A 22,673-nucleotide genomic window follows, 5' to 3' on the forward strand; every position below is an offset into this window, starting at 1 on the left:
AATTTTTTAATTTAAGGTGGAATTCATGGCACAAGGAGATTTATCATTTTTACGGGCGGAACAGTTACGGCATATAGTTGAGTCTGAATAGTATAAAGTCATTACTACTTATCGTCACGCATAGAAAAAAATATTAGGCGATGAAAATATATATCTCTAAGACAATAAAAATATTACATTATATAATTTTCAAAATTGTTGTCAGTAAATATGGCATGATTTATAAATTACAAATTAATAATACATAAAAATAATTAGTTTTGACATAATCTATTAGTAAAAAACTGCAAGCATAAAAACAAGTTATTCCAATTTAATTTGTTTCGCATCTAACGAGCAAAATTACATAATTACTTTGAAATTTTATGAATATTATCGTAAGCTGGAATTTAAGTTTAAATTCTAATTTTAAAATAAGCAAATAATCATAAAGGCATATTAGGACATCGTCGCAATATTCAAGTAAGGGGGTATAGTAAAGTTCAGAGTTCATTATTCTTTCTAAATCTGCAACTGTTTAACCATTTACTGGTTTTTCGTGATTATAACAAACTTAACACTCTATACGAGTTTATAAAGTTAAAGGACAAATGGATGCGTAAGGATGTTGTATATATGTATTTTGATGTTAAATGTAGGTACCTAATATGAATGTCACACGCTCGCACGCTTATGTAGCTCTTAGTAATCGTCAGATGGGAGTCGAAATGTCAGCGTTTTGTTAAATAACGTACGTAAAGTTTTAAGAAGATTCATGAGTATTTTATGGACATAGTGCAAACTGGAATCAGGTTTCTGCAATCGTTCTTGAATACAAATTTATGTATAATAGTTTTAGTATAAAAAACATAATTATTTTGCTCAAGAAAATAAAAATTATTATTTTCAAAACTAAATCTTGTTTCAAGTATATGTTTATTTTTTATTTGTCCCTAATTTTTTAAATGATAATTGTTACAATGCATAAAAATAATACAAACATAAGTATCCTGTGTTTTTTTCGTACTCTTGTCTATTTACAAAAAAATCGTATAATGAATTAAAATTTAAAAACATACGTACTAAAACAAACGATACATAGATACATAGTATATACATTGTCCGTTTATAGGAGTGTCACTTTATTACTGTGACAACTTTACATGTAAAATTCGGTCAGTCTAAAATTTCACGACAAAGCCAATACCCACTGTACGCTATGTAGGTATCATTATTCTAAGACTTTAACATATCTTTATCAATATTCTAAATAACAGATTTTAAAATATACGTAGGTAATTTAGATATTTAAAATAAAATTAGAATCTCTCTAATCTAAATTACAATAATTTAGATTTATTATTAATAAAAAAAAATTGCTAATTTATTTTATACGGGTACATTTATTATACCTACTATTGGAAATTTAATAATGTTTATAATATACTTAACTGAGTAACAAAGACATCGTTTCGGCTTACAATTAATGCGTTATATAATAATAATAGTACTAACAACAATAGTAATAATAAAATGTCTTTATCGTACACCAAGAGTAAGCAAAATTACAAAAATAAAAACAGGAGATAAGTACAAAATGCGGCCTTGGAAATGGTACAATATGGAGATGATTTAGGTGTACAGTTTTATTTAAGCACATACAGTATATTTAGACAAATAAATAATGTAAAAAATGATATATATATTGTTAAACTAACGACCCGCCCTGGCTTCGCACGGGTGCATCCTGATACTAAATATACTTTAGAATGTTTTTATTTATAGTGTGAAGCTAGCTTATAGCATGGTTATTGACATAATAACAACAACATTAAAATATGCGTCATTAGATTACACATTGTTACAGAATGCGTTGAAGAAATAAAGGTTCACTGCTCGTTCCCCGTAGGTGATAGCGTGATAATATGTAGCCTATATGTTTTGATTTAATTTGAAGTAAATCCATGCAGTACTTTTTGAGTTTATCCCGGACATACATACAGACAAACAGAAAAAAATTCTAAAAACTATATTTTTAGCTTCGGTATAGATTGTAGATCACACCCCAAGTATTCTTTACAAAAAATACTCAATGTACAGTTTTGACTTTCCTGCCACTTTATTATTATGTAAAGATGAAATATCAAATCAATCTATACAAATAAATCAAATTGGAGTGTCTGCTTCTACAGTATAATAACCGCTTTTTACTAAATGCATATGGATGTATACACGGCACATATACCAAAATAACATTTTTTACAATTTTTGTCAGTCTGTCTGTCTATTTGTTTGTTCCGGCTATTTCTGAAACTCATGGACCGATTTTGACGGGACTTTCACTAGCAGATAGCTGATGTAATAAGGAGTAACACAGGCTCATTTTATTTTAGAAATTTATTTATTTTATAACTCTGCAAACTGAACAATAACTTTTTTGTTAAATTCCACGCGGACGAAGTCGCGAGAACAGCTAGTAAGTAATATATACGTAATTTCAATTATATATAGGTGACGCGGTGAATGGATTCTGTATAACACGCATCCTTCTCATTAGCTTGAAGTGACAATTATCTCCTTGTTTTTTGTTGCAAATACTTGATGCCCTTTGCTATGATGGCATGTCTAATGGTACGTCGGCTGCATAATATTAAAATGCTAACAACTTGCTTATACCTAAAACCATTTTCTATTATCATATTAAAATTATTTCATTATTCATTAATTAACGTGTCACCATTTTTTACAAAATTATTAGTCTACAAAACATGTTAGCAAATTGTTACAAGCATAAATTTGATGAATATTATTAAATATAAATTTTTTTATTGTTATTTTAACGTGCAATTTGAATAATAGAGACTTATAAAAAGGTGTAAATTAAATAAACACAAAAAAGTTCATTGTAGTGAGGCTTGATTAATTTATTAGTAACGTTATAAATAAATAGTTACAATGACTACAATGAACAAGTTTTAGCATTTAGCGAATAAAATTTTCGGAAGTATTAGATTTAAAATTAAATAGATATAAAGTTAAGGTTTGATTTTTGATTCGCACGGACAAAACGAACTGATAAACTCGTTTCTAATAGGTAAAATTTAATTAGATTATTTTATTTTCCGGTGTGTGGTTACAAAGTTTAATAATTATTTCTGCAAATAGGTTTAATGTGTTCATAATTATTTATCAAAATTTTAAAAATAAAGCCTATTTTAAAAAGTAATTATCTAAGAAAATATTTTTATTTTATTTTAGTCATCAAATTTTAATATTAATTTAAAAAATATGACTATAATTTACCTCGAAATCAATACAGGAACTCTGATTTAACCATATGGTGCCTTCACTAACTGTATGATACACAAAACCATAGTTAGTACCAGTTTATTTATTGTATTTAATTCCTTATCTATTCAGTGGTATAAGAACATATTTAACATAACTTGAATAAGCAATCAAGCAATCACGACACTTTTAACAGAAGATAAAAATTATATTTTGACTGATTAAAGAAAATTGTAATTACCATTAATTAAAAATGTGTTTGATGATATCTATTGAAATCATTATCTAATTTAAATCAGCAACACTAGATAATAAACGAAACGTAATCTAAATTACAAATCAGCTAGATACTTAATTTCCAAAATTGCTATTTTTTAAAAAGTTTTTTTATTCACAACTTCAAATCGTTATATTGACCCCAATGCGAAACAAACATCCGTTTAATAGTGAGTGTTAATATTAAAATATCCGTCACTTATACTTGTAAATAAAAAAATTAATTCACCCACAATACATACAAAACAATACTCAGCACGAAAATATGCATATATTTTGTTTAAAGATAGAGTCGAATCCACTAAATTATTTTTAACCGACTTCAAAAAAGGAGGATGTTACTCAATTCAACCGTATATATATATATATATATATATATATATATATATATTAATGTATGTTCGGGAATAATTTCGTTGTTTATGAACCGATTTTGATAATTCTATTTTTGTTGGAAAGGAGATATCCTCAGTATGGTAAATAACAAACAATAATACTGATATTTTTCGCTAAAAATCACAAATAGAAAATTTCTTAAAACATTTATATGCAGTACAAAAATATATATTGAAATAAAAATTGAATTTCAGTACACGATAGAATTCAAAGCAGCTGTTCATATGAAAAATATAATAGGCTGTTTAATCTAACAAAAAACAAAAGGACTTCTACGTAGACTAGCAAAACCGGGAAGGACGTATATTTTTATAATAAGCGCTTTCAATAGGTAGTTTCATAATAAAATCTATAATATTAATTAAATTGACTTTCAAGCAAAATATACTATATATGGTCATAAATAAGGTAGCAACGATTAATTATATCAAAATGGGATTAGATGTTTGAAATTGAACAAATGAGGCAAAATGATTATGTATACGTGTGAAGTGATCACTTACGCACGGTTCTTATCTCAAGTGTACGAATGAGTTTAGCCTTTAAATAGGAATTCGAATAAATGCTTAGGACAATTACCTTTGTGCTTGAAAACAATACTTTAATGGGTTTATTGTTTAAATTTTGGTCCGTTTAAGAAATAAGATAACATTGCATGCATAGTACCATGAATATACGAGTATTTCATTTACATAAGAATTCCAGGATTGAGACATGACATTTTATTTCAGGATTATAAAAGTAGGGATACATAAAAAAGAAGATATATTTTTTAAACTAAATATAACTATTCGGAAAATTGTAAAAGCCTTGAACAACTATGTTTAGGAGGAAGACTATGGCCTCTTTCTTATAAGGATCTAAGGATCTTGAGTGATCGATATCCTAATATGGTGATACCGTCACATTGTGGTCAATAGTTTACCACAGTTTTTGTGAGACATTTCTTGTCATTTAATTAATATGGAGCAGCCCGACTGGGGTAGTACCTCGACCTTATCAGAAGATCACAGCTAAATAATACTGTTTTCAAGCAGTATTGTGTTCCTGTTGATGAGTAAGGTGACCAGAGCTCCTGGGGGGGATTGGGGATTGGGTCGGCAACGCGCTTGCGATGCTTTTGGTGTTGCAGGTGTCTATAGGCTGCGGTAATCTCTTACCATCAGGTGAGCCGCACGTTTGTTTGCCGACCTAGTGATATAAAAATAATAATAAGTCAAATTCTTTCTAGTTTCAGTCTTCTTCTTAAATAATAAAACGTAAGTAATTAAATATTGGTACATTCGCGAATCAGATATCGTCAATTGTTATCCAAAGTGAAATAAAAATGTTGTGTTTTATAAATCTTTTTTTTTTTACTTTTTAAGCCTCCACCAGCAATATTATGTAGATCGGCAGTCTAGCGGGCCAGAGGATGACCCATACTGAGTTTGCGAACACGCAGTTTCAACTTTTGGACACGGCTGCTCCAGTGCCCATCGGTCACAAGCGACTAGCCCACTGTCACTTCAACTTGCTAATTCTGTAGGCTATGGCCGTTTCTTTCATTCTCTCGCGGATAGTCTCATTTCCAATCCCATCTTTGAGTGAGACCCTAAGCGTAGCCCGTCCCATTACACGTTGAGCGACTTTAAACTTGTGACCTAGTCCCTTCGTCAGCGTCTACGTCTCATTGCTCAAAGACATTTGTCTTCAAGAATTTCGGAATCTTTGAAGTGAAGAGTACTGTGTGGCTACGGTACTAAGGAATATAGCCACCCCCTCTCTTCCCGTGGGTATCGTAAGAGACGACTAAGGGATAACACAGTTTTGCTACCACCGTGGAACTTAAAAAGTCGACCGGTGGCGGGATAGCCATCCGACTGCTGGCTTTGAAATACACAGGCCGAAGACGGGCAGCAGCGTCTTCGATGCGACAAAGCCAGTCCCGCGGTCACCAACCCGCCTGCCCAGCGTGGTGACTATGGGCAAAACACATAAGTTTAGTATAGGCTGTAATGATGAAGTGAAAACTCGACGAAGCCTGGCAAACTCCGCTCAGCCCACTCCACTCCTCTTGGCTTCCTTCTCGAAGTTGTGTCGGTCTAGTTGAATGTTTTGACCTTAATAGACGTAATAATGAACAACCTCGAGACGGGTACCATCGATTGCGACCGGTCTCGGTATGACTTGTTAAGCAACAACTTTCGTTTTGTCCACATTCATGCTGGGGCTGACTTGTCGGGATCATCATTTAGGCAGTGATGTGATTTACTTACCCTGCAAAGAAGAAAAATGGGTCTTGTTCGCTTGTCTTGGATTTGGACGATCATCGTCGCCGCGTCGTACATACATCTCAGTACCTCGAATATTTCATCTCTGCAGAGAATTCAGAATAGCCCAGGTCTCGACGGAGTCGAAGGCCTTCTCGTATTCTATAAATAACATACACAATGGCTGATTATACTCTTTAGTCTTTTGTATAAACCGCCGAACAGTATAGATGTGGTCTACGGTGCTGTAGCCATTTCGAAACCCAGCCTGCTCCGGTGATTGTAATTCGTAATTCGGTGGCGAGACGATTCGTAACGATCTTCAAAAATAGCTTCTAGACTCAGAGAAGAAATCGGTCTGTACCTCTTTAAGAGAGAATTATCGCCTTTATCACTACCACACTCCTGGACAACTCCTTTCCCCGGTGGAAGTCAACGTTAAAGAGTCTCGGTAAAGCTTTTAAGACGGGTTTTTAGTTAGTTCATCATTACAGCCTATACAGTCCACTGCTGGACATAGGCCTCCACAAGTTTACGCTAAAAATAACGTGAACTCATGTGTTTTGCCCATAGTCACCACGTTGGGCAGGCGGGTTGGTGACCGCAGTACTGGCTTTTTCGCACCGAAGTCGCTGCTGCCCGTCTTCGGCCTGTGTATTTCAAAGCCAGCAGTTGGATGGTTATCCCGCCATCGGTCGGCTTCTTAAGTTCGGTGGTTGTGGAACCTTGTTATTCCTTAGTCGCCTCTTACGACACCCACGGGAAGAGAGGGGGTGGCTAAATTCTTTAGTGCCGTAGCCACACAGCACAGTTTAGTTAGTTTAGTTTATTTAGTTGCATATAATTATTTTAAAATTCAGTCGTATAGTTTTTTTATACTGTTCTGTGTAGGTAAGTTAAATAAAAGACATTCGGCCATTTTTGAGAAATGCAATTACCAACAAATGCTATTTGCATTTTATTTTTCACAATTCACTTTTGGCTAATAAAAAAAAGTATAAAAACGTCAGTTACTACATGTTCTTTAACATACGACGATCAACACACACACAAGCTATTACCGTTTACCATACTTCTTTCGCACAACAAATAGAAAAGCTACTAGTTTCGACCTCACATCGCTATGTCAATCTGCTGTACCAGTCTATCGCAGTCTACATTGGTCTTCCGAGGTACGCAGCAAATATTCCGGTTGCTCGCAATACTCATTCCCAGAGCCAGAATCTTTGCTAGTCATCTTCATCTCTAGTCTTGTCTACTCCGACGCCCGTCTATTCTACGACAATGGCGACCAGCCCACTAACCCACTAGTACTTTTCCATAATCAATTAGTTCTTTTAGAACTGACACTTAAAATTTATTTAACTATAACGGTATAGATTCCAGCTTTTCTATTAAAACTTTTTTATACGATATCGCGTGTAATTTTAACTGTTTTCTTTAGTCTTCTTTAATTTTTTATTTATCTACTTAACATACAGTATCGTACGAGGGTATCTAACTGATTGGTTGAATGTTAACTGTTAAAATATGATCAGTACCTACATAAAGGTGCTTCAAAAAATTTTACTAAAATTTTCCGTCCGGAGCATGATTTTTTTTTATTTTGATCAAAAACAACTTATATGTTTCAGTGTTTTGAAAAATTCAATGCGCATAGTATACTTAATTCCTATTATATTATTGTTTACTACAACATTGTAAAGTGCATACGGATTAATAAATATTTCATTTGTTTTATGCAGAGGCGTCTTCATCGCTGTGCGTAATAGGCTTTACATAAAACATATATAACTATTTACTTTGGTTTTACGACTTTCTTGATAGTTAGTCTATTGTTGCCTTGAACGAGATTATCTTTGGGTAGAACTTAAATGTTTTTTATGTAAAATACACGTAGATTTTTTATTCTTCAAAATATTAAAAAACATTGATTTATTTATTATTGGATAATTGAAAAATACAGGTTAACAGGTTGTGAATTTGTTCATATTAATATATTTTTTTGCATTTGCAGAAACATAAGCGTTAAAAAGAATGTACATATATGTTATTTTAAAAACTTAGTATCATAATACAATTATATTAACTCTAAATTTTACTTGCTAGTTATATGGTTTAATAATCCACGTCGGAAGAGGTAAAAAAATTGTACCAATAAACTTTGTTATGAAAGGTGATTGGTAAATTTATCTTATCTAGAAATTTTTATTAATTAACTGTCCTAAAGTTTTTAAGACAAAAAGTGCTTAAATTGTTGGGCGATTAAAAATAACTAGTGGTCGCCCAGAGATCGAAATTCGACCATAATTAAAAATCTAAATTAAACCAAAAAATAATGAAAATAAAGAACCTTTTTTAAAATTTTTAATTTGAGTATTAGACTGACAATCAACAAAAGATTATAATATGCGTGTTTGCGTCAAATACATGGTAGTGTGTGTAATGTTATTTTTTTTTTATTGATTTAATATATTTTTATGCATAATTAAAAAAAAAAAATCAGCATTCCGCACTCCTTCTTTATATAAACTACACGAAAAGTGTACGAAATTTATTTATTTATTTATTTACGTTTTTTGCACACCAACACAAAAGTAACATAAGTTTAATGAGGTTAAAAAAATAATAAATTTGCATTAGTTGCAACAGGCGGCCTTATCGCTAAAGTAGCGATTTCTTCCAGGCAACCTTTGGGCAAAGGACTAGAATTGATTGTTATTGGGGATAGGGGCGCAAAATAAGTGCTATCAGTCATAAACATAAGTATGTATTATATATATTCATACATACACATATACATACATATACATATACATACATATACATATACATACATACACATATACATACAAATACACCTACACAAATACACACATATACACGTACACAAATACCTACATAAATTTCATACTTATCCGTCCGCGAAATTTTCGTAAAAAGGGGTAAAAAAATTTGCTTCACGCATTAATATATAAATTAAGATGTTTTTATTGCAAGATTATTTACATTATCTTAGATTTTTAAGTTTTAAAATATATTTTTACTAAGTATAATTTGTGTGTGCTAAGTGCAAATATATGTACGTAAAAGCAATTCTTTTTAGATTTCATAAATCAATCGTAATAATTTTATGAACGAGCACTATGCATTTTAGTATTAGAAGAGCTGCAAGTGCGTTGCTGTCGAAATAACGAAAGTACGAAGAAACTTTTGATGTTGATTAGGTAGTAATTATTTGTTTCCAGATATCATGATTATTTAACTACACTTTTATGTTTTTTTTTTTTGTATTAAATTCAGTTAAATTTGCCTTTTTTTGTGCACAACAACGTATGCACTTTTTACAGTTATAAATTTAGTATTAAAATTTTCTTTTATTATAATATTATAATGTTTTTGACATGACGATGTATGGTAGGTAGTAATGAATATAAAAGTATACTCAAGTATTTCCAATAATGTAGTACCTATTTCAAATTTTGTATTTCGATAATTTAAAAATGTTTTTTGCGAAAATAAGACAAGGGTAATTTAAAATCAAAACTTTAAATCTCTTCGAACACCCACCTTACTTGTGTTGCATACACTGCTGTAGACATTTAATGTTTCTACTTATTTGTCATTTTTTTAAATATTATTCGGAAATTGTGATGCCCATATTAAAATTTATATCACAAATTCAAGTACAACATAGAAAACATTTTACAAACCTTATTTTACAAATTAATTAAAATCGATAAAAAACAAGTAAGTTCAAGATGCGACCCTGTGTTTTTGCAGTTGTTGCAGGCTCCCCCTGCTTGTATGCAATTGCTAGACAAACCTGCGTCTCTATAAAAGGGACAGGTGATTAGAGTCTAAGTACAATCCGGCGCACACGTCGCCATCACAGCATAGGACACAATCTTGCGCATCCTTAACAGTTAACTGGAAACATCGAACACTATGAAAATGGTAAGTTGATTTAAATATCACGTTTTACTTTAAAGTTTCATTGTAATTAGCATTAAATAGTGTGTGCAGTTGTTATTATACAATTGAGATTTTAAATACCTTTTTTGACAATTTAGCAAAATCTAGATGAAAGTATATGTATGTAAATATTAATATTTCGATTTTACTATAAACGTTTTACATTTTTGACAAAGTTATATATGTTTGATTAAATTATGTTACATATTATCTTTTGCTTGTACATTAAAAAAAAAAGTAAAAATGCGCTAATTAAGCTTGAATAATTGAACATTGATATAAATATGTCAGTATTGGCTTTGATATGTGATTATTATTAAAGAACTTTACGCAATCCAAAGAGTTAATTGGTGGCTATAATTTCTTTTGTAAACGTGAAATGTTACTACTTAAATTATTAACTTAATTAATATTTTTAAATATAAAACATTTATTTTTAACTGAGTCACAATTTAATTATTTTAAATCATTTGCTTACGGTGGTTTTGATTTTTGAAACGTGTGTACTTATACTTTAAATAAGAAATATGTCAAGTGCATATATCATAAATTCGGAGTCTTTCGAACAGTATTTTTTTGAAATAATATAAATTATACAATTATCTAACATATAGCAACTAAATATATTATTATTTATGTTTAGAAATACAATAAATACATATGTTGTTAATTTTGTAATTAAATTTACAAGACATTGTTTATTTCAATTTGATAACAATAGGTGCACTTAAATGTAGGTTTTGTATTTAAATATATTAGTAATTACGTAAACGTATGTGGTATTTATATTTATTTACATATTTTATCACATTTATATTTCCTTAGAAGATGAGCAGGGCAAGCGGTTTGTCGCGCGCAACTTGCGTAACGCCGCCGCTGCATTTATTGCAACCGACCTAACCTTTGTTAATAATATTGTTTACCTATTTTAACTTAAGTAGCAAGTTACTAAACAAATATGTTGAGACCTACTATTAAAATTATACTTTATTAATTACTTCATTTTTTTTCTCAATATAAATTAAAAATAAAGAAAATGAAATCAATAGATTGTTACAAAGCTTGCCCTCACTAAACAATGATTTCTTTGATGATTATTTTTACACAATGTGTTAATTATTTATTTAAATTCGTTTAAGTATTTTTTTTTTGTATTGAAGTTCTGCCAAATCCACCTCTGGTTTTCCAAGTGGCGTGCGAGCGCTTAATTAGACGCACACCTTTGTTTTAGCATGTAGGACATTGTGTTTTCGAGGTAACGCTCAAATTCTGTGTCATGTTCCCACAACACTACATACTTGCAAAATATTATTTTACGGTCGGGTCGAGTTTGCATAAAAGTCTCCACCTATCTATTTATTACATACCATCAAAATGAACTTTATTCCAAAAATATATGCAACTATTATCATATCGGGATATTTTACACGACAGTCTCATTTTTCGTAATCCAGTATAAAATTATTTTTATGAGCGACGTTTTCATTATTAGACATTATAAAAGTATATATAGATATAAAATGTAAATGTTTAATAAACAATAACTTATACTCATATTTGTTGTTTCGATTGTTGATTTAAAAATGTGTTTATTATTTTTATATGTAGGTACATCGGGGCTACTTGCCTTTTCTTCTTTGATAAAGAAAAATACTTTTTTCGTCAAGTGTAGTGTGTGTAGTAATATTTCTAGCCTAATATAACATATCAGTTTCAGTATTTAATAAAATGTTTTTAACAGTTAAAACAAAACTTTTATTTTGCATTCTTGCTATTCTTGACATTTTAAAAATAAACATACGCCCAAGACATCGTCAAAAATGTATGTTTTAGTAATATATCTTTTACACGACGCGACGTCCAAAAGCTATTTATTATTTAAATTTGATAAGGATATAGATTTTCTATATCCATATCGATCTTGCATTAATGTAAATAAATGCTATAAGTGTATGTAAATTCTGAAATCATTACAATAAATTGATCAACAAATATCTGAAAAGAATTATGTTTATTGATATTTAATTTGCATAATAATTGCATCTAAATGTAACGTACGTATTATTCCATTTTAATTTAAAAAAAAATGTTATATATTAATTATTACTTAAAAATTGATACACTATTTATTGTTTGAGTAGCCAGCCTATTGTCCCTGAAGACTTCATATTCATTAGTATATTTATATAAGTATTATATAAAAGTTTCATTTCTGATTTCGTTTGCTTATACATCCAGTATTTGTAGATTTCTACTAATTTGATACAATTTGAATGTTATATGTACTAGTAGGAAGGTACATCTCGAAATCACAGGCTACGTTTTATTTTACAAATAATTTAATGAGTAAGCAGAATAAAATAGTAACATAAAGCTAAGTTTTATGTATTAAGTAACATAATAAAAAGAAGATCTGTAATTTATGCGTAAAAATGATAAAAGATAAAATAGATATATTGATATCCAACGCTGTATTGTCAAATACTATTTTTATTTAAATAACGGAAATACTTTATATTTAGATAAAATTTTATTACACGTAAATAAATTTTATGTTAAGTACATTTATTTCTAAGTAATAATTAAAATATTTAGGTATATAAAGTATTATAATCATGTTTTATACACCTGCACATGTTTTGAATAGATATAAAAACTAGAAAACGTTTGCAAAACTTGAATCAGGAATATTATATATCAATACATATAATAAAAATATAAAAGTAATATGTTTGTGCACACTAATCTCAGAAACGGCTTATTCGATTTAAATGCGGTGTTCAATAATATATTGTGGTAAGGTTCACTTAATATTTAGGGTTTGTCAATCGGTTCATAAATAAAAAAGTTATGCCATTTTAAAGAATTACGTTAAACATGTAAATACCCAAACGGCGGTGTTTATAATCTAAAATAAACCAAAATATATATCCAAAAAAAGTTGTCCAAAGTCACTAATACAAAATTCGCTTACAGTCTTGGGCACAGTTAGTATTTAAATATACATATTATGTACTTTAAACACTGAATACAAGATATCGTTCCGTTTAGCTAGCTCCATCTAGTGATATAATAATGAACTGCACATGTCGAAAACGAGTTTTATGCATGTTTAAAATGTGATTTACACCTACACTCATAGAGTGAGCTACGATTGTTACTTATTTTTTTTTTTAAATATATAAAAAAATAAAACAGGTAAGGTCAAAATAATTTTACAGTAAATGTTTGCAAAGAAGTTTATAATAATTATTTTTATTTATAGATGAGTTTATGTTATTATATAAAATGATATTTCAATAACTTATGATAAAACTGGTATTGTTCTCATATACATAAAATGGCAAGTTATTTTTCATTTATATTCACACTCAACTCTGCCCTCAGTTCTACTCGCCTAAAATTTATCCAACAAAGTTAAAAGCCCTAAAAAAAGTTTTGAATTTCATTAAGTATTTTGTCTTGACTTCTCTTGAAATGCCTTATGTCTTTTCCTTTCTGAGTGACATTAACGAAATCCTCTGTTCTGTTGCACCACTGATAAGTATTTATTCAAATACTTGTGACTAAATGAAAGTCTTTCGTTTTGTGTAACTTAAAATACTATATAACATATCACTAACAATTTTTGATGATCACCGATTGTTACCGATCGTATTAAGTAAATCATTGTATCGAGGAGAGATGGTATTTAATTGTTTAGTAGTCATTAAATGATTTACTGAAGAAACTCTTATAATTTTCTTGTAAAAGTATATATAAAAATAAATAATTACCACATTTGAGCTTAAATAAGATCTGTGTATTTGAATAATTTTCTACTGCTTTTAATTATTAAAATTTTATTAGCCTATGAGTAAATATTAGCTAATGCTTTTATCGATATTAAGTAATATTTGCTTTTAAAATAATACAGGCGTTATCGATTACTTCTTATTTGCAAAAGTATTGTATATGTAAACAAAATGATTGAACGCTTCCTAGTCTTAACAAATATAGAATGTATTAGTTTTATTTAAAAACCTTCAGTTATAAATATTGAACAGCTTTAAGTACTATTCATTTCCTTAGTTACACACAGTAAGTTGTTTAAAGAACTTAAGATATTTTTTTTATAAATTTCAGAGGGTTTTGTTAATACTGGCTTTTGTAGCTATAGCAGCCTCAGCACCGCAGAAGCCTTCAGACCAAGTTATAGCTATACTTAAACAAGAATTCGATCAACAAGCAGATGGATCGTATGTTTACAGGTACTTTTCGAGTAATCAAATAACTTATAATTTGCCAATTTTTAGTGTTTAATTTGAGACAACACTTCTGATAACGTAAATAAATAACACTAATTAAAATAATTTAATTTTAATGATTTAAAAATCACGTTTATAAATTTTAAATAAATTTCCTATTTTAGCTATGAGACGGAAAATGGTATAAAAGCCGATGAAACTGGAAACTTAAAGAAAGCATCTTCGCCTGATAGCAATGACGTAATCGTAGCTCAAGGTTCATTTAGCTACACCGCACCGGACGGCACTGTTATAAATCTTAGCTATGTCGCCGATGACGAAAATGGTTTCAGACCCGAGGTATGTAACAAATGCATTTCTAAAATTCCAAACTTTAATAAAATAGATAATTTAGTTTGCTCGCAAAAAAAACCGACTTCAATTACATCGCCCATTATACAACGTAAGTAGATGAAAAAATCGTCAAGCAAATACGCATTATTGGAAATAACTGAAAAATAACTCGTCATATCTCAATTAAATTTAAATGGGACCATATGACAAGCACCATCTTTTGATTAAAAAAAGAATCGTCGGAATCGGTCTACCCAGTAAAAAGTTCTGAGTTAACATAAATACATTAAAAAAACCTTCTTATTTGTAAGTCGGTCAACAAGTTACCATTATTATCTAATAATATATTTATAAATTTAAGAAGCCAAAAAGAGTGGAAGAAAAATTAGCTTTTTGTTATCAAAGATATGAATAAAATGCTTAGTTTGATCAGTTCCGCCCGTATTCTTATTATTATTGTGTATGTAAGATACTCCTTCTCTAAGGCCGATTTTTAATAAGCCTTTATTACTAACTAGCTGAACCCACCCGAACGGACTTTTAGCCACTTTTTATTTTTGTAAGAGCATGATCCTGGCCCCCTTAGATTATGGGATAAAAATATATGGTGCCATGTGACCACTTTTCTCTTAATTTGGGATTTTGGTTGTTTTTGCTCGCAAAAATTGTATAATAAATATAATTGTATGGGTTTCACCGCGTAATCCTAATTTAGTGGGAATTCTGGGATAAAAAGCCTGAAAGTTGCTTCATAACCTCTCTATCCTGTGAAATTCCTATAAAGATTGGTTTAGCGGTTCCGAAAACTAGCCTGGACAAACAGAAAGACAGTCAGACAAACAGACATACAGACAGACAAAAATTTTAAAATCGTTTGTTTCTGTTTTAGTATCGTATAACTATATTAAGTGCAAAATTATACTCTATTTAAAGTGCGAAAAAAATAGTTTTTAATAAACTAAAGAAACTACAAAATGATGATGAAAAAAAAATATTATTCATGAAAAACATTTACCCTAGGACTGGGCTGGGTGTAGGCCCTTGCTACTATGAAAAATAATTATTGGATAATTTAATATAACTTCTCAAGAACGTGTTTGCAAGTGCCTATCTCTGAATATGCTACAAAGAAAATATTTGTTTACAAATTTTACTTTATTTTAATATACGAGCTACACTGGCAACGTATTTCTTCATAACCATCCAATACATTTTTCTTTGTCCTAAAAATATCGATAAAATGAAATATTAATATATAACTGCCGCACACAACTAGAGAACCGCATATGGAAACGAATTATTTTTCTCCTAGAACATTTTATTGTAAATTATAGTCATCCTCTCGTGCTCACGAAAGGTATCACGTGGAACGAGTCTATCAAAGTAGCTCGTCTTTTTAAACAAAGTAAAATTTAAAAATGGAGATAGGATTTTTTTTACGTCGAACTTGATCGACATGTGAACGTGACACGTACAAAACCCTCCATTTGAAGGAAAGTAGTTAATAGTCGAACTACTTATATAAAATAAAAGGAAAAATTCAAATATAAATTTAAAAGGCAAATTTAATGTAACAAAAAATATAACATTTGACATTTAACGTATAACATTTAAGTTTAAATAAGTAAAAAAGTTAATTAATGCAAAGTTGGTACAAACTTACTCACTATCCTGCTGCGCCGGCTTACGGTCAAAATACCTAATCTGTCGATGTCTTCAGAGCCGAATTGGCACCTTGTTAAACAAATTGCATTAAATTCATTATTAAATACATAGGTATAACATGGTAATAAAATTTGGCGCTTAAATTATTCTATTCAAATATATTTTGGTGCTTTATTTGAGATGTCTGTGTTTTAATTTAGCGTTGTACATGAAACGTGGTGATTTCAGGGTGCCCATTTGCCTACACCTCCACCAATACCGCCTGCAATCCAGAAGGCTTTAGACTACATCGCGTCTCTGCCACCTCCAGCACCTTCTAGAACTTAAATCATGATGCTTCCAACATTTTACGACGATCCTTCGATGACCTAAAGCGTTCCATAAACTTGATCGACGACGACCTACGCTTGTACCACTTACAAAACTTGCTTATATTTTAGGATTTTAATGTAAATAACGTTCCAAAATATTGTTCATATATTATAAAAGCGGGTTTACGAAATGGTACTAGATATCATTATATACAAAGCAATTAAAACATATATAAAAATGAATGCTCAATAATTGAACTGTGATAGTTAAGATTTGCATGGAAAGAAAAAAAACTGTACTTGTAATTTTATTTATTTATTAAATAAACGCAAAAACAGTGCCAAAGATGCATTGCGGATGAAGTTGTTTTGTTTTTCTCTATATTGAATTCATGACAATGAACTCATATATAGATATGATGTAAATATTCTATTAGCATAGATGTTCTCAAAACTGTTGTCTCAACGGTGTTAATTTTTGAGGTCAATTAGATAAAGTTTATTCGATATGAAAATAAAAGACTAAAGGTTTTGTGATTAAAATGAATCAATAAAACCTGTCCAGGATTTAACACAATCTACCAACAATATGATGTTAGCTTCTTTAAATTGACCTCGACACACTAAACAACATCTAACGCTATGCCTATAACAACGATTACAAGTTTACAAAACAAATAATGCATATTTATACACTGTTTATAAGTGTCATCAATTTTTATTGGGTTGTGGTCAAAGAACAATTCATTGTTGGCCTTTAAAAATATTATATTCCTCTCTAGATAGAACACGTCGGGATGTCCACGGTTACTGCAAAAATTAAAAATCTTTTAAATCTAACGTTAATTTTTGATTGATTCGATAGTAGTTGCGTCAAACTTTATTACAATGATTAGTTTTACTGAACGAAGGACTGACACGCATTCTAGGATTTATTTCTATTAATAATTACAACTAAACAAGCTGATTTGCATTATAAGATTATGCTGGATTACATAATCAAAATGTGAATCATTTAAAACTTACCGCTTTTGAAAACGCAAGCATATTTGAAAAAAAAAATTAAATGTCTTCGCATTTATTCTCTTCAATTAAAATTAAATATAAAAAAAAAATACACATTCTTCTACTTCGATGTAAGTTCAGTAATACATGTCGGTAAAATACTTAATCGTTAACTTATCCTTGTAAATATTTCGTAATATAAATATTTTAATCATGAAAAAATTAATCGATTAAAAAATACTAGAAATCTCGGTCCTAAGTTGTTGCCATAGCGATTCTTTATTTTATAATTTTTTATTAAGTCATTTATTTAAAACGAGTAACAACATTAAATGTTTAAGTAGGTCACTGCTTGGAAAGGATGAAAGTATACGTCATTTTCTGAGTACATAAGCGTAAGTGCAAGAGTCAGAAAGCAAAAGCGGTAATCAACATTCAAGTTTAATGTAAGAATGTTTTCACATTGCGCACAGAGTCGTGCGATTTTATTTTTTATATATTTGTCGGAAGCTAAGTCAAAATCTCAACAGTTCGGAACGCCGCCTCCCTCTATAAGGACTAGTTAGATTTTACGTTTTGGCAGTCCTCAACCCCTAAGAACTAAGCCGTAGGTCCACGGTGCCTACGTCCATTCCCGCCGCCTCTTCTCTGCGAGCCAGGCCAGAAGTAGTACATTGTTATAGTGAAGTGCTATATCTGTGTTATAATTAAGTAATGTGCCACTGTTGATGCAGGGTTGAGTTTGCCCCTGCTGTTCAATCTTTACACCAATGTTGATGGAGTTTGTATGAACAATAAGCTTTGCAGATGACATGGTCTTGCTGAGCCCATCCATTGGCGCTGTTCGGAATCTGTTGGCAATATGTGAATCATATTCAGCGGCTGAGGTATAATGCTGTTAAACGTGGGCTTATGGTCTAAGTTTGGTTCTAAGGCCTATTTGGAGATAATCAGTATTCTCGCTCCATAGGACACTGCTGTACCGGGTCAAAAAAATTAAATACCTAAGTCACTGGCTCACTCACAGTTTAAAGGATGATTGTAAGATTGAGGGGGAACGTAGGTGCCTGTGTGATATAATAGGTTAGATCGGAGATTTGCAAGGTGTACGGTGACAGTAAACAACGCTGTTTAAAGCATACTATCAGTCATTTTACACCTGCAGTCTTTGGGCTAACTACACGCAGCGGACTACATACTACAAACATATAGAAATACTTAAAAAATTACTTTAAAAATGTGTTCACAATAATTGTATGGGTGTAAATCTGAAATAAATTAATTATTATGAAGTATTTTATTTAATGGATTTTAGATATGACTCTGGCGTGCACTTATCCTACAAAGATCGGTTCAGGTTTGGGTAACTCGAACGAATCTCACGAACAAGCCTTTAGTATGAAAACAGCTTATTATTACAGGCATTCCGCGTATAACCTGTTTGTTAAAGTGAGCGCTGACACAAGGTCATTGATGAGAATGCTAAACGGATATTGACTTAAGATGAACATAATGTTTACGTGATATCACAATTTATTTGTTTCATTATATTTAAAAGTAAATTCTGAAAGGGTTTGTATTGTTTTTATAAAATAATACATCTTTTCGTAAAGATATTCCAAATTAAAATTATAATTTAGTAAAATATTTCTACATAAGGATTTTTAAAATAAGGTGTTTAACTTAAATATTAAAGTTAGATGTTTTTAGTTTTTTTTTTTTTTTGTTTTGTGAATTGATGTATTAACTGCTTGTAAAGTCTTTTAAACGTGATTTAACAAAGACGAACTTTTGACACCTTAACTGTGAAAAAATGTGTTGTAGTATTGATAAAATTTACATAACTATATAGACATACGTTTTTATCTTCTTGCTTCCAGACAAAAGCAAACAACGATCAATTTCAATTAAATTGTGTAACTTAGTTAACTAATGTGTTTACTTACATAATTAACAATATTTAACTGCAGCTAACAAAGCTACATTTAAAATTCTAATTATTAAGAAATACTTCTATTAAAATAAATAAATGGAATAAAAAATAATAAAATAAGCCTATTTTTATTCTGAAAATATAAGCATACAAAATCGGACCTTATTAACACATACAAATTGTTTCGATTTAGCAAGTTTCACAAAAAGTTAATCTATCTTCGTCGGTTCAGTAACTGGCTCGGGCGTTGTCTTCGTAGCAAGATACTTGAGAGCGCGGGCGATAGCTGGGGGGATTGGCGGTGGCGTTGGTAAATGATCACCGTGGGGTCGATACCCATTCTCATCCGCCGTATACGTCAAATTAACGTCATTCCCATCTCTGTCCTGAAATGCGATTGTAATATGATTTCCGTAATCTCCATTTGTAATTACCACGTCAGTAACCTAGACTAGAACACTTTTCAAACTGTTAAAATACCATAAAATGTTTGATATAAGAAGCAGAGACTATATATACTCTTGTGAAATGTGTTCAAAAATCAAATTAGCATTTTTCTATGTCATAACAAATAGTGCGGTGTGTATATTAAAACTTCATTTACATTCATACACTAACTTAGGAGTTGTAAACATTTATGACTTTTTAAGTCATCTAAGTTTTAAACTTAAAAATAAGTATGTTTGTCGAAATGCGTCCAACCGTCCATTTGTTAAAATAGAACATGTTATCCGCGTAATAGCGCATTAATATTCAAGTCAACAACAGGATTGTATTTTTAATAGTTCAAGGTTAAAGGCAGACAATATTTAATTGCTAATATTTATAAATATTACAATAATAATACATGATCATGGGTATTTTTATATCTTTATCTTTAACATACACACACGGTCACCAGTTAGAAAGGTAAGCAATTTCATGCTTGTGGTAGGTAACAGGCAACTGATAAATGGGTATGGGTATTTTTATATCTTTATCTTTAACATACACACACGGTCGCCAGTTAGAAAGGTAAGCAATTTAATGCTTGTGGTAGGTAACAGGCAACTGATAAACCTAAATATTTTTTCGAATAATAGGCACAGAAATAATACAGATGTGAATAATTAATACAAATACTACACCGAGATTCAGGTGGAAATTGAACCTCCATCACAACTCCCCATGACAGCCGTCACGGCACCAACAAAACAACCCGCGGAGCAGAAAGCGCCCTGCAAACTGCGCCAGCGGGCTAGTCAAATCATACTTTTGTAACTATATCGGACATAATGTATTTTTTTATAAACGTATTGGTGTTTTAAAACCATTATACTTACGAAAATATTACGAATTATTGTGAAATGTCTCTTCTACGTAACTACGAAGCTGATTATATATTTTTTTATTACTGACAAAACTTAAAAAAACTCACTTTGTAATGAACGCTGCCAACAACGGATTCGCCAGTTTTATCGTTATCGAAAGACTTCAAGCCGCCTTCACTGGAAATTACTGTTCCATCAGTGCCTTCGTAACTAAAAAATAATAATTTACATTTATTTTTCCACACTCATAACAATAACAATGATTGTCTGAAAATTTTGTAAAGCATTACTTTGGTTAACTTTTACCACAGTGAAACTACATTATTACTACAATTACATGCATTTTGGTTATTACTAATACCTATTAGTAAAAATATCTTCAATAAATAAAAACCTATTAGAGTATGAAAATATTGTTGTTCCTAAATATTATAATAGATTTTACAGATAAATGTGTACGTTTTCAGCATAGGTACCTATAATGGTAGTTGCCATTATGAGAATATACATAATTAGATGAGTTCACAATTTTTACTTCAGGTTCTTCACGCTGCCGCTGTCTAACCGTCTTTACGACTGGGTTATACTGCTGTGGTCTCTTAGTAAAAACTTTTGGAACAACTGTTTTAGGACTTGGTGTTGTAATAATAGGGTTTTCCGTTGAACTTTCTTTTTCATAGTTCAAAACTTTATTTTCTTCTATTTTTGTCGCATTTATTTTTTCTTGTGAGGAATTTAGCCGCCTTCTTAGCTTACGTTTCTTAATTCTGTTTAAATTTGAAGTTTCAAGGCCTGAATCATAAACCACTGTTACTGGTATCTCTGACTCTAAATTTGATGATATTGGATAATGTTTATCCGCTTGATCCATTGATTTTGCTTGACGTATTTTCCTCACTTCAAAGGCATCTTTATCTTCCAGATCTTTATTTGCTTCAAACAAGGGTGGATGATTGTAGTTATAACTTTTTGCCAAGAATAGTTGTTGACCTACGCTATCTTTCAGTGCACTACTAGCCACATATGATACAATTGTTAAAATGAGAAAGGTACTTTTATTTACCATTTTGAATATTTAGTTATCTATTTGTTACGCTACAACATATCAGTAACACGTTTGAAAACGCAATGATGGTGAGTCAGTCTCTAACAAAAATAATTCTGCTCTATTGAGTATAAATATTGTTATGTTTAGAAGACAGTCAAACCACTAGTCAAACGAGATTTGGAACATACAATCATGCATTAAAATTAATGTTGTAGTCATCACGTGGACAAAAAAAAAAAAAAAACAAATAAAAATTGTAGATAGATATCTATTTAGTCATAATACAATATCTTTTTATAAAATAAATCGCATAAATGTGTATATGAGCATAACTTTCGAACGATACGATTTAGCCCGTAACATTGCACTGCTGGGCATAGGCCTCTTTCTCCATGTAGGAGAAGGATTGAAGCTTAATCCACCACGATGGTCCACTGTGGGTTGGCGGATAACTCGCGAACGACTGAAACAAATTGGATATTTTTTTTGTGTGCATTAATATGAGGACAAGGTTTATTTATGTAAGTGAAAATTAACAATAAAACATATTTCACGAAAAAAAGACCGTACGAAGTTCGCCGCGCAAATAGCATTTAATAAATTTGTTATTTTCCAAATAGGGTGATAGATAAAAACATTAAATTATGCATAGATA

At 30.6% G+C, this 22,673-nt stretch overlaps 2 protein-coding genes across 2 annotated transcripts; one reads left to right on the top strand and one right to left on the bottom strand.

Moving 5' to 3' along the window:
* The first annotated feature begins 10,029 nt into the window (after positions 1–10,029).
* Positions 10,030–17,085, top strand: LOC123654331 (endocuticle structural glycoprotein ABD-4-like). Its single transcript, XM_045590244.1, has 4 exons — positions 10,030–10,148; positions 14,292–14,416; positions 14,578–14,752; positions 16,640–17,085. Exons 1-4 carry the CDS (start codon positions 10,140–10,142, stop codon positions 16,736–16,738), a joined length of 408 nt encoding a protein of 135 aa, XP_045446200.1. The 5' UTR covers positions 10,030–10,139; the 3' UTR covers positions 16,739–17,085.
* Positions 17,086–19,769: 2,684 nt separating this feature from the next.
* Positions 19,770–22,141, bottom strand: LOC123654627. The gene is made up of 3 exons (XM_045590521.1): positions 21,447–22,141; positions 21,078–21,180; positions 19,770–20,046 (listed from the first exon to the last, which is right to left on the bottom strand). The coding sequence occupies exons 1-3, from the start codon at positions 22,034–22,036 to the stop codon at positions 19,870–19,872; spliced, it is 870 nt and encodes a 289-aa protein (XP_045446477.1). The 5' UTR covers positions 22,037–22,141; the 3' UTR covers positions 19,770–19,869.
* Between the last annotated feature and the right edge of the window lie 532 nt (positions 22,142–22,673).

Source organism: Melitaea cinxia, chromosome 6 (assembly GCF_905220565.1).
Source record: "Melitaea cinxia chromosome 6, ilMelCinx1.1, whole genome shotgun sequence".
Classification (NCBI taxonomy): domain Eukaryota; kingdom Metazoa; phylum Arthropoda; class Insecta; order Lepidoptera; family Nymphalidae; genus Melitaea; species Melitaea cinxia.